A 12731-nucleotide genomic window follows, 5' to 3' on the forward strand; every position below is an offset into this window, starting at 1 on the left:
ATCAACATTGTTGTGCAGTTACAATGTTACATGAAGGATATACAACGCAAAATGTTTTATACATAGAGGATCCAACATGGTGGAATATCAAACTTTTTATATTGGTTTTTCCTTTTCTTATTTTTACTATAAGCATGCATTGAAACAGGAAATTTCTTTTGGCTATAATGATTTACTGTCTGAATAATTAGATAATTATTCGAGACTATTTTTGCTATGTTCTTCTTTCCACTGCTCCACAGTTCCCTTTTGGAATTACGATAAAATTTTCTTTTATTTCTTTTGTACATTCCCAGATTCATTTGATTATTTCTGTATCTGGAAATTGATTGGCAAGTATATATATACCTTTCACGAGATTGATGTGAAAAACTAGGGCATGGTCCAGACTCAAAAGTATGTTATAGGACCACCGTATTTCAAGTTTTGAAAAAGGATGAAATCATTTGACTTAGTCTAAAACAATTGAAGAGCCCCTATAATTTGAGTGACATTGTACATTGTATAAATATGCAATCATTTATAGGCTAACTCGTTTATGTCTATTTGGTCTTGAAATACATTTTAATTTCGATTCAATTTCGAAAATTTCAAATTTTTCGGATTTCATAACCTTCCAATGTTGGAATCGGCCGAAATCAGAATTATATGAAGTATGCTTTTAAAATGTAGAAAATTCGACAAAATTAATAATAATAATAATAATATCGTGTTGGTGTTCGTATTGATCCAAATAGTAAATTATATGCGCCTCAACACTAACTATCACTCCATTTGATATTAACAACATTTAATAAATGTGGATATAGATGTGATGAGCTATATATAGTTCACACAGTACAATATTGGCCGGCCGAAGCATAGCACCCACCTTGCATTACATATTGACATATGTGTGGTAGGGAGGCATCTCTTCCTCTTCCAGGCATTATATCACCTTTTTATATTTTCTACCAAATATCATGAGGTTCTGGCCATTTCAATAGTCTTGTCATTCATGTAGCTCCCTAACACAGCATTCAATATGACTAGGCCCAGCTAAATAGATACATTTGGATCATGTGGAGGATATATCTCAAGGCTTATGAAATTAAATTTGCTCCTTTAGATGCATGGGAATATTAGGATGGTCCTGTAATTGTGAGTATAACACATGAGACAAGCTAAGTCTCTCCAGCGAGGGTGATTGGGATTTTGCATGGGATGGGTTCACAGCCCACTCTTGAAGATGAAGTAGAGCCTATCAGCCATGCATCTAAGAAGATGGGCCATGTTTGTTCATCGATTATTTATGGGCTTCATAGTGCACCCAACTAATTAATCAATATACTTATTCTCAATTTGTTATTTTCTACTTTCTCATAAGTATTATCGGCTAGCCATCATCCTTTCATAAACTTTCCCATTAGTATATAACCAGATAATTTAAAAATAATCATATCAAAAGTTAAGTTTTTTGATATATGTAAAAAGAACATAAGATTTTTACTTGATTGTTTGAAATGATCGAACCAAATCAATCTTCAAATGAATTTATTTGGTTTGATTCGGTCTAATTTGAGACTAACCCAAACAAATAAAAACTGCGATGATTCAATGTCAGGCTGAAACCGAACCAAACCGTATCATATGTGCAAATGTCGGTCTGAAACCAAACCGGCCCATCAATATTGGGCCGAAACCAAATCACAGTGCTCATGCCTTTATCATTTGGGCCGTGGGGTCTATAGGTCTGACCTTAGGGCTTTGCCCAGGGTGAAACTGAACCCAACCCAACACAGAATGGCAATGGAGCTTGGACTGAAAGCTTGAGGATGTCCGAAAGGAAAGCTTAAATATAGGGGTATTTATAGGGTTTGTACATAAGATTAGAGGTCGTCAAACCCTTTTCATTGGATACGTTGACCTTCAAATCACAATCATGAATGACAAATTGACAATGAGAGTTTATATTATAGCATTTTAACAGCCAAGCATCCAATTTTTATTTTTAGGACCTAAACTGAAAGTTGAGGAACGGTGGAAGTGAATTGAAGCCCACCAAGTACCCAAGCGAACCCGAAGAATGAGTTCGGCACTTCGAGTGTTTTGAGAGAGAAGAACCAAACCTTTTTCCTATAACATGTCTCATAACTCACACTGATTTCGTTTTTTCTTTCTTCTTTAACACTTCAATCCTCATAAACGCAGCAACAACAACAATAGCAGTAACGTTTTTGCCGTAATTTTCTTTTTTGTTCTGGAAAATTTAAACCCGTAACAATGGCGGCATCGTTAATACTTTCCCGAAGAGTTTCATCTGTCGGCGTTTCTCGCACTCTCCACGGTTCGTTCCTTCATACCCACATTTTTTTTCCTTTCATTTAGTTGCTTTTGTAGTTATAAGGTGTTTGGTTGATGAGAAAACGGTGGAAAAAAGAGCATGCTTTATGTTGCTTTTTATTTGGTTATGGAATGTTCTTCTTTTAGGATGAATAAAGTCAACCCAAGTTTAGAAATTTGATTTTAGTGGGATTAAACTGAGCATAAGTATTGAACTGTTGGATTCTGCATTGCAATATCAGTTGAGAATTGCTAGCCTAGAAACTGCAGGAGTGTTCGTTATGTATCATTCCTGTAACTTGAGAAATCACCAGTGCATTCGTGAGTCTAATGCAATCATCTGACTTACGTGATTTGATTTTATCATGTTAAATATAATATTATCCAATAGGAGGGTTCTGCTATTTTCCATTTTTAATTTGTTTCAAATATTAGTACTTACAACATGTTTGGAACTCATTGTGAAAACTGGAACAAGTATAGTTTTTCCATTTTCCAATTCTCATGTGCTTACTTATCAGATATTTTAGCAGATTTATTTCCCCAACTTTGTTGGGTAATGAGGGAAAGGGAAACGCTAAATGAAGATCAATTATACCGCTAATTCTAATGTAGTAGGTTGAGTTTTTGTTCTTTAGTCCACTTTTATCTTTTTACCATCAAGAGCATGCGTGCACTGCATGCTTGTTTTGAGAGAAATGTGGCCTGACTTCCTTTCTTGGCCTACTTTTCTTTCTCTCAAAAAAAGTGGATAGATATGAAGAGAAAATTAGATCGGTGTTGTTTACCTTTTTAATATACCAAAAATATATTCATTAAAATTTGTAGATGTCCCCGGCTTCATAAGCCGACATGTTTATACTTGTAATTAGTCTGTAAGGATGTTATGAGCTCTTGGGATTTGCTAATTCAGAATTTCTAGATTGATTCATGTGTAATTTCATAATCCGAGTGTTGCTATAACTCGTTTTCTGTTTTCATGTTGTTTCTTATTGTTACATTTCCACAGGCTTAGCAGGTAATATGGGGCCCCTTTGCCCGCATTTGGAATTGAAGGTCGCAACTTTGGTTGATGTTTTTGATAAGACAAAGCAGTATAGTAGCTCCAGTGGTGCCACAAAGTTTGATTTTACAGACCTGACGTAAGAAATTTGTTGCTCGTAGCTATTTATTGCCTTGGATATGCAATTGTAAATTATGTAAGACTTGTTTGGAAACAAACTGTAACTTCCAGTTTCCTATTGTCTTGCATAGCATTCTGGATGAGTTTGTTCCTTTTTGTATTTTCTTTTGTTTCCACTTTCGAAAATGATTTTATTCTTTGCTTTGTAGGTTCAATTTAGATACTTAAACAGTCATTTTATTAAAAAAAAAATCATATGTAATATGTGGTATGACAATTTTACGATTCAATATAATGTGATTTCTCAACTTCTTACTGTATCTTTCTAATTTTGGTCACTCATATTGTACTTCAAGTGGATAAATGGAGCCAAGCTTGGAGTTTACATTCAGCTGTTACTAGAGGCTCAAAGCTTAGGACTTAGGATCCAACAATGTGTCATTTTCCTTTTATATTCCTCTTTGGATTGTTATATTCTTTTTTTCCATGAAGAGCATTTAGCATCCTTTAGTTTTATCCTCATGATTGAATGTGGTCAAATTTCAGTTCTCCTCATACATGGTATCCAAAAGCTCGAAGTAAGCAACGCAAGGTCATCCTGCACATGGGTCCCACAAACAGTGGTAAAACGCACAATGCTCTGAAGCGACTCGAATCAAGTCCATCTGGTATGTTGTGCGTTGCAGTGGTTTCGATTATTCAGTTTACTCAGGTAATTAATGACAAGCTGTTATAATAATGCCTTGAATATAGTTCGGTATTTTTTTTCCCCTTCTCTGCAGGCATATATTGTGGTCCCCTGAGATTATTGGCTTGGGAGGTTGCCAAACGGTTGAACAAGGCAAACGTTCCTTGTGATCTAATTACAGGACAAGAAAGAGAGGAGATTGATGGTGCAAAACATACGGCTGTGACAGTTGAGATGGCTGATGTAACCTCCCACTACCATTGTGCCATTATTGACGAAATTCAGGCAAGTTGATTTTATTTATGTGGAACTCTAGAGATTTGCTTCCTACCTTTTAGAAACCTTTTAAAGATCAGTCTGTGTTGTTTTAATTGAGATTGTGGTGTTTGGTGGAAATGGAAAATTATTGAGGCATATGGACTAGTGCACGTTCAAGGAAATGATCTAAGTACTTGTTTGTATCCGAGTATGAGTCAGAAATTTTGTTTAGAGTTTTCGGTCAGACCGCCCAAGAACATTTTTCCTTCACAAGTTAACTCAAGAGTTGGTTGAAGACTTTTCTCTGCTTTCTGGATTAATTTTTTTTCTTTTTCTCTTTGGTCAGATGTTGGGTTGTAAGACAAGGGGTTTTTCATTCACACGTGCTCTATTAGGAATTTCTGCTGACGAACTTCACCTTTGTGGAGATCCAGCTGCTGTTCCTCTTATTCAGGAAATACTGAATGTGACCGGTGATCATATTGAGGTAATAGGGTTTTTTGGAGCCAGCTTTGCTAAAGTCTTTCTTGTTTTAGTAAAGTAGTTTGTATTGGACCAGAGGGATAAGGATGCTACATAATTATTTGCTAGGTATTTTTCTCTGTGCATGTGTTTTACTCATTTGAACTATTAATAAAGATCCCAAACTGTAATGTCCATGCTGTAAGTTCATTTCACTTTGACTGTTTCAGAAAGACAATAATGAGAAGCCTACTGCAATATCAATAATATGTTTACTGTATTTTGCAGCCAGAAACTAGGTGTTAAAGGATTTTCCTTTGTATTTATTCTGGTTTCCACTTATGAAAGTTTTCTATATGAGTAAGAGGGAGGGATATATAATCTGAATTTTATTTTGAGAAATTTTGAGAGTGTCCACTACTTTCCTTGGATCGTTTGACAAAAGTATGTATTCGGGACATCATTGATTTGTCTAAAATTTTGAGGAGACGACGGTTTGACATTTGAATGAAAATTTCCCATCAACTCCAATAAACCAGAAGCTCATGATTTGTATCTCCTTAGATTGATTGTATTGGTTAAGTGCTGTTATGAGCATATGATGTGTGTATTCAGTAATGCTCTTCCAATTACCTTCTGTCACTTGTTTTTATCTTTGTTCCTCTCAATGTGTTCTTGTTTTTGGTTTTGATTAGGTTAACTTCTATGAGAGACTTTCACCTCTTGTTCCAATGAAGGTCCCTCTCGGTTCCTTTTCTAATATAAGGACAGGCGACTGCATTGTAACCTTTTCACGTCATAAAATATACAAATTGAAGGTAGTGATCGACAATCTTGTATTTGTTTTTGTATGTCATGAAATATGTAGGTGCACGTGTGTGCAGTTTATGTTTAACGCAAGACCTACTTTCAATATTTTTCCTAGTTATATCTTCTTAGATTAGTTTCCTGATGTGTTTGTGTTTGAAACTTGAGCTTATCTGTGTACGGTATGAACTTTTATTTATTTATTTAGGTATGCTTTATGTCCCAAAGAAGAAAAGTTTCTAGAACTTTTATTAGTTATAAGCTCTTCTCTGGAGGGAAAAGAAATGAAGATGAGAAATGGCATCTTAGTTTCTATAATGCTGGATTAACATAAAGGATAGATTTTGAAAGACTGAACTGACTGTGTGTATCTTGTATGAGATGCGTGATTTGTCTTTGTTGGCTGGATGGGAATAATAGAGATGGCTTCTCTGAGTCTTGATAGTAATAATATATTCTACTTTGAGGTACATATGAGATGAGGCTTGGAAAAGAGACACTAGAAAGGAATTTGGGTGTTAAAGGAAAATTTTGAGTCTAAAAATGGTCGTTGGTTCAGAAAGCTTTATTCTATTCTCTCAAGTCTCAGTAGAAAATGTTTCCCTGCTATACTAATATTTACTTTTGTTTCTGGGCTCAAAAAGGACTTTTTATTTTATTTTATTTTATAAACGTTTTATTGCTGAAGCTGTTTGAACTTCTGTTGATGTTCTTTGTCTTTCTTGATTCTATTCATTTACGGTATTACCGTTGTACTAACTTGTCAAAGTGCATTTGTTCATTTATTGTATTGCTAGAAAGAAATTGAAAATGGGGGAAAGCATCTTTGTTCTGTTGTTTATGGTTCACTCCCACCAGAGACTCGAACAAGACAGGTATTAGTTCCTTCTTGCAAATAGGTATCCTTTTTCTTAAATGATTTCCTTTAGTGACAAGCTTACTGTCTTGCTAAACTGTTTTGAATGTAAAAGAATAAAATGAGATTCCAATTCAATTGTGGATGTTTTTGGTTGTAATGATTGACTTTCTAGTTTAAACCTTTTATAATCACCACAATTTCTTGGTTAATATACCCTTTAGGACTGCAGGCAACAAAGTTCAATGATGCAAGCAGTGAGTTTGATGTTCTTGTGGCAAGTGATGCAATTGGGATGGGTCTTAATCTGAACATTTCACGGATCATATTTTCAACAATGAAGAAATTTGATGGTTTTGAGAAGCGGGAACTCACTGTACCTGAGGTCAAACAAATTGCAGGTACTCCTTTGGGTTAATAGCATATACTTTAAAGTTTAAACTTGTAAGTCCATATAGGCGAGGTTCATATTTTAGTTTGATGCTAATGCTAGTAGCCTATTTGTAAGTATATCTGTATTTAATTTCTTCAGAATTTTATCAAGGCAGCCCAAATAAATCTTCCCAAAATCTAGGTCTCCGAACATTGATCCTAAAACCCTGGTTTTATATAAACCTATATAATACCTGTCATACACTCTAGTCTATGCCAGTTCTGTGAGGCATTTTCCTAACCAAAAGCACAACCTAAGTCTTTTTCATGGTGTAAATCCTTAGTCTATTCCTCCCCCACCCCATGAATCTTCATCAACTTCCACAGCAACAATTTCTGATCTACTCTAAAGTTCCGAGCTATTGTTTGTAGCTCTCCTTCACTCTTCCCCTTCTCTCTTATCTTTATGTTGGTGATTTCTTGAAATTTTTAACGAACCAATTTTTGGATTTGGTATGTTATGAGGTTTTTAAGCTCTCTTGATGGCATGTGTCTGTTACTCTTATGGTTCATGAAAGACTCAAGGGGGTGTCACCTATGTACACATGAAGTACATCAAATTAAAGATGCAGAGAAAGGGCATAATCTGACAAATATACAAGGAGTATGGGTGGCTTGTAAAGACGCTATTCTGAGTATCCTTTGGTCCTTTGGATCAGCTCCTTCAGATGCTCTACTACTCTCCAACCACAAGTGCCAGAAAAGGCATCACGAAAACATCTTCCTCATCTAAAAATGAACAAGTCTGTTAAGAGCTTGTTTCGTCTTAAATCTTTTATTACTTTGACCACAATTTCATGCTATCTGTTAGTGCTCTATGTAATCGTCATATAAAAACCTATGAGGTGTGTGCATCATTCATACTCCCTGCTTTTAAGAATCCCTGATTTGCCCTAAGGCATTAATATGTCATTACCATGCATTCTCATAACCTCTAGTTACTGCAAGAAATACTTCATAAATGGTGGATACTTTACCATAATGATAAGAGCTAAAATTATAGGTTCCCATATCCTTGTGATGTATCTATAGTGCATGAAGGTGCTGTGCTGTGTTATGTTGAAAATTTCGCAATTTCCACCAACTTATAATTGTTTTGTGTACATAGTAACCTTTTATACTCTTACCTTGAAATGATGGGTTCTGTATGTTTGGACGAACATACTGGTTTTTCTTACAGGAAGAGCTGGCAGGTATGGATCAAAGTTTCCTGTTGGTGAAGTGACTTGTTTACATGCAGATGATCTGCCCTTGCTTCATTCATCACTAGAATCCCCATCTCCGACTCTTGAGGTGATTATGCTATTATCTATTGCAAAGAACATTTATTTGATTCTTATGATGCATCTACTTCTAGATCTCAGTTCACATTGATGTGTCTCTTGTCCTCTAACCGGGTGCAATTGTTCTAATGCAGAGTGCTGGATTATTTCCTACCTTTGATCTTATGTATATGTATTCACGTTTACACCCAGAATGTGGTCTCTACCAAATACTGGTTGGTTTCATTATCATCTCTATATTCTTTATAACTTGTATCTGTTCCTGTGTATGTGTTTATTCATGGGCTCTGTATCTTTGAACGCATGCATACGAGCTTACATATGTTTGTGTGTACATGTGTGTATTAGAGAGGAACACTACAAAGATATGCTCAGGGTGATCAATTCAACTAAATTAGTGTGTCATGGAATACTTTATCAAATAAAAGAAAGCGTAAAAAATAGGTATCATTTAGGGCATAGGTAAGGCTTGTTGACAGTTGGAGCTACTTCTAAAGTAAAACATGGGAAATTATTCCGGCTGATTACATTTCACTTGTACTTCACACGGACAGCGATTTGGATCTTGTTGCTGGTTGAAACCAAACATATAATGGATTTCACAATAGCAGGGTCAATCTATAAGTGGATTTGAACTTTTTAGATGATTTACACATCTTGAACAATAGTAAAGGGATGAATCCAAGATTGGTAATTTCGTGTTTGCTTTGAAAACTTTAAAGAAAATGAAAATTATCAGCTAACCAAAAATTAATTTGATTCTTGACATTCTATTTTATTGAAGTTTAAGCCTTCTGTTTAATGAGATATATTATGTATTTATATATCATTTCCTTCCCCTACGTGTTGGCAGGCACATTTTGTAGAGAATGCCAAATTATCAGACAATTATTTCATTGCTAACTGTGAAGAAGTATTGGTATGTTTGTGCTTTTTGGTGAATTTTAAATGAGTCAGGGAACTCAACATGGTATTTCTTGTTAGCAATTGATTTTGATAACTTTTTTTGTTGGTTACTTCCACCTTCACTTTGATCAGAAAGTTGCAGCTGTTATTGATGAGTTGCCTCTTGGGTTGCCAGATAAGTACCGTTTTTGTATAAGGTAAATAAAGAAGAGACTTCTACCTGAGTTTGTCTTTTTAAGTTTTAGAATGAAATTTACCTTTTCAATAGGTCTTCTCTTTGATTCAGAAAATTTAGTTAACAATCATGTTGGGTTAGCTTTTTAACTTGTTCAGAATTAGATTCATTAATCATTGTGATCTGCAGCCCAGTTGACATGGATGATGAAATTTCATCCCAGGGTCTTACACAGGTAAAATTAATATACTGTCCTTGAGTGTGTACTGTTTAATCTTAATGGGAAGCCATTATAACAAGACTATCCTGGTACAGTTTGCTCAAAGTTATGCAAATACTGGCATTGTTCGGCTTCGAGAAATATTCACACCAGGGACACTTAAGGTACCACAAACAGAAGCTGCACTCAAGGAGCTTGAATCCATTCACAAGGTAATATTGTTTCTTTAGATTGCCTATTTCCTGAGAAGGAATGTGGGATTCTAACTTCCAAATTTCACCATGGAATGCTTCACTCCCAAACCCAATTGATGGAAATCACTAAATTCTACCTCGTACAAATTAGTTTGGAAATGATTTCCAGAATGGCAGATGCCAGAAGACAAAATCCATCAGCTTCCTGTATAAATATGTACTTGCACTTTACCTGAAAGTACTCGGTACCGTACTTTGTATTCAGAATGATAAGATAAATGGTTTCTTTGACTTGAGCTTCTTAAAAGTAATGTCGTTTCATTTGAAACTACTCTGTGAGGTCAGCCTCTGATAAGATCTCTCTGTTGGTGCCAAAATTGAAGGTTTTGGATCTCTATGTTTGGTTGAGTTTCCGGTTAGAGGAATCATTCCCAGACCGTGAGCTGGCATCTTCGCAGAAGTCGATGTGCAGCATGTGAGTTCACTTGCAACTGGCATTGGTTTTTTGGTTTTTGTTTTCTTTGTATCTCTAATTTGTTCTACTTCAAAATTGTAGGTTGATTGAAGACTTTCTGGAGAGATTAGGATGGCAGAAGCCGAGGTCCAAGAGATTAGCCTCACGTACTCCCTTAACTTCGTTATTCCGTAAAACAAGACAGTTCTTGTGAGATATTTATCGTTCCTTCAGCATGTCTATTCCCTCTCTTCTATGCCCAGTTGGATCACTCGAGGCCAAGAGAAACCTTTGGAATCTTCTCTTCACCTTCAGTGTGTTATCTGTCCACACATCAACTTCTCAGAAAGAGCATTAAGCTCCCAAACTGAAAAGTAGTTTATATTCTTTCACAAAAAAAGTAGTTTAAATTTGTAATTATGGAAAGCATTGTATTATTCTTTGTATGTATGCAACATTGGATGACATCATGACAATAGTGGTTGATGGAAGAGTTTTATTCTTTTCCCATTCTCCAAGTTCACACTGGACTTCTCGCTATTATTTTATTTTCCTTTTTTTGTTTTATGGTTAAGTTACAACTTACACGGCAAAATATGTCATGATTCTCACCAAACATGTTTTTCGGATGAACTGAGTACAAAATAAAGAGACCAACATTTCAAAACAAAATTGATCTTAAAAGATCTCTATTTGCTCACATCAAAGACGTGCATCTCTGTTAACAGCAATGTCTTTGGAATTCTCTAGGAATGGTCAAGATTACCAGTTGTGTCTCAGCGCAATAATTAAATAATGGTGAAAAAGAGATGCTATAATTTGATAATGGTCCAACTCCAAGGGTACAAATCCGCATATGACTCTTTGGGCATTCAGTGGCGGAAAGAGTTGCCTATATCTCTTGCTCTTTTGCCTGCAACATCAACTTTTCAACATGATTTCTTCTCTTTCTCCATACTCTTCCCCTCCAATTCCTTTATCAACATGTTGTATGTGCTGTCCTTCGGAACGAATCCCTTCGACACCATTTCCTCAAAGAATGAGCAAGCATTTTCAAGCTTACCATTGCTACAAAGCCCACGTACCAAGAGTGCATAAGTTCCACCTTCAATGCTCACGTCGTTCTTAAACATGTGGTCTAACAAAAAGCAGAGCACCCTCATCCTCTTCTTTCTGCAAAACAACTTCAACAACGGGGCATAAGTCTTAAGATCCGGCTTGCATGATTCCTCCTCCATTTTCTTGAGCAACTTGAGAGCAGCCTCTTCCTGCGAATGTGCACAAACAGAAGAGATCAGGGTATTATGCGTCAAAGTGTCCAGCTTTACACCTTGATTTGTCATGTCCTCAACTACTTCCTGAACATCCTTGAGCCTACCAGCTTTACCAAGAAGGAAAATCAAAGAGTTATAAAACGAAGTATCAGGAACACAACCACTCCTTTTCATCTTCTCATAAACCTCCAAAGCTTTAGTTATCTCCCTTGCCTTCCCTAAAGCATGCATTATTATAGTATATGTCACGGTATTTGGCTCACAAGCCTTGTCCTTCATTTCAGCAAGAACTTCAACAACTTTGCGAAAATCCTTGTCATGACAATATGCTTCAATGAAACAGGTATAAGAGAAAACATCGGGACGAAAACCGTGCTTCTCCATCTCCTCCATTGTGTTTCTAGCAATGTCTAGCTTCCTGTGTTTACACCACCCATGTATCAGAACATTGAAAGTTTGAGAATTCAAAGGTATAGATTCCTTAAACTCCAAGAAAACTTCATGGGCATGCTCAACACTTCTTTCCTTCACCAATGCACCCATGAGAGTGTTCAAGGACAGCACGTCTTTCCTCAAGCCGAATCGCTCGATCCCCCGAAATGCATCTATTGCCTCCTTGTACCGGCCAGCCCTTGCAAGCCTCCTCATCACCTTACTCATTGTGTCCAAAGTAACATACCCTCCTCCAATTTGGACCATTTCTTCAACCATCTCCCACATAAGCTCAAAATTCTCGGACTTGCCTAAAATGTCAACCATTGAGTTATATGCCTCCGGCGGATGCCTATAACCTGTTTGTGCTTTTGCCCAAATGAAGAATCCGAAAGCAGGAACCCATTCATTGCTAAACCTCCTCAAAACCCGTTCCACCAAACTGTTTGATAAATCCAAAACACACCCATCCAGAGCTTGAGCAGCATTTTTCCATGATGGGTACCCATTTTTCAAGATTCTACAGACTTTATCGATGTCGTCGGTATCAGCGGTCTCGCTGAGCGGGCGCTTGACAGCTTTTCTGGGGTCTCTGAGCTTCTGAGCCTCGACCCAATCGGCAAGAGAAGGGATAACAAAATCCTCATCAAGATCTGCCTTTTCTGGGCGGTTAGTGTCGAAGAATTTGACCCAGTTTGGAAGCTCGGGAGACTCGGTGACTTCACTGACTGGGGTTGGCTCAGTCAGGGTGCACAGAGGATTGCATAACAAGTGACGCAGCAGTTTGATGTTGGTTTTAGAAATGGAAGAGAGGTTGGGATTTTGGAACCTTGGAAGCATTTTCG

General features: G+C 36.6%; 2 protein-coding genes across 2 annotated transcripts; one reads left to right on the top strand and one right to left on the bottom strand.

Annotated features, from left to right (window-relative positions):
* Positions 1-1975: 1975 nt before the first annotated feature.
* Positions 1976-10703, top strand: ATSUV3 (ATP-dependent RNA helicase). The gene is made up of 16 exons (XM_008226055.3): positions 1976-2326; positions 3332-3464; positions 3992-4113; positions 4228-4418; positions 4738-4878; positions 5549-5671; positions 6458-6535; positions 6749-6917; positions 8129-8241; positions 8366-8446; positions 9085-9150; positions 9270-9334; positions 9502-9547; positions 9628-9744; positions 10110-10201; positions 10283-10703. Exons 1-16 carry the CDS (start codon positions 2263-2265, stop codon positions 10392-10394), a joined length of 1713 nt encoding a protein of 570 aa, XP_008224277.2. The 5' UTR covers positions 1976-2262; the 3' UTR covers positions 10395-10703.
* A 136-nt stretch (positions 10704-10839) lies between these two features.
* LOC103324017 (uncharacterized) lies at positions 10840-12726 on the bottom strand. Its single transcript, XM_008226053.2, is given in 2 exon segments — positions 10840-11117; positions 11119-12726. Coding segments are annotated over 2 exon segments (1653 nt in total). The 3' UTR covers positions 10840-11072.
* Positions 12727-12731: the final 5 nt, after the last annotated feature.

The sequence above is a fragment of the Prunus mume genome, linkage group LG2 (assembly GCF_029339155.1).
Source record: "Prunus mume cultivar Tortuosa linkage group LG2, ASM2933915v1, whole genome shotgun sequence".
NCBI classification, from domain to species: domain Eukaryota; kingdom Viridiplantae; phylum Streptophyta; class Magnoliopsida; order Rosales; family Rosaceae; genus Prunus; species Prunus mume.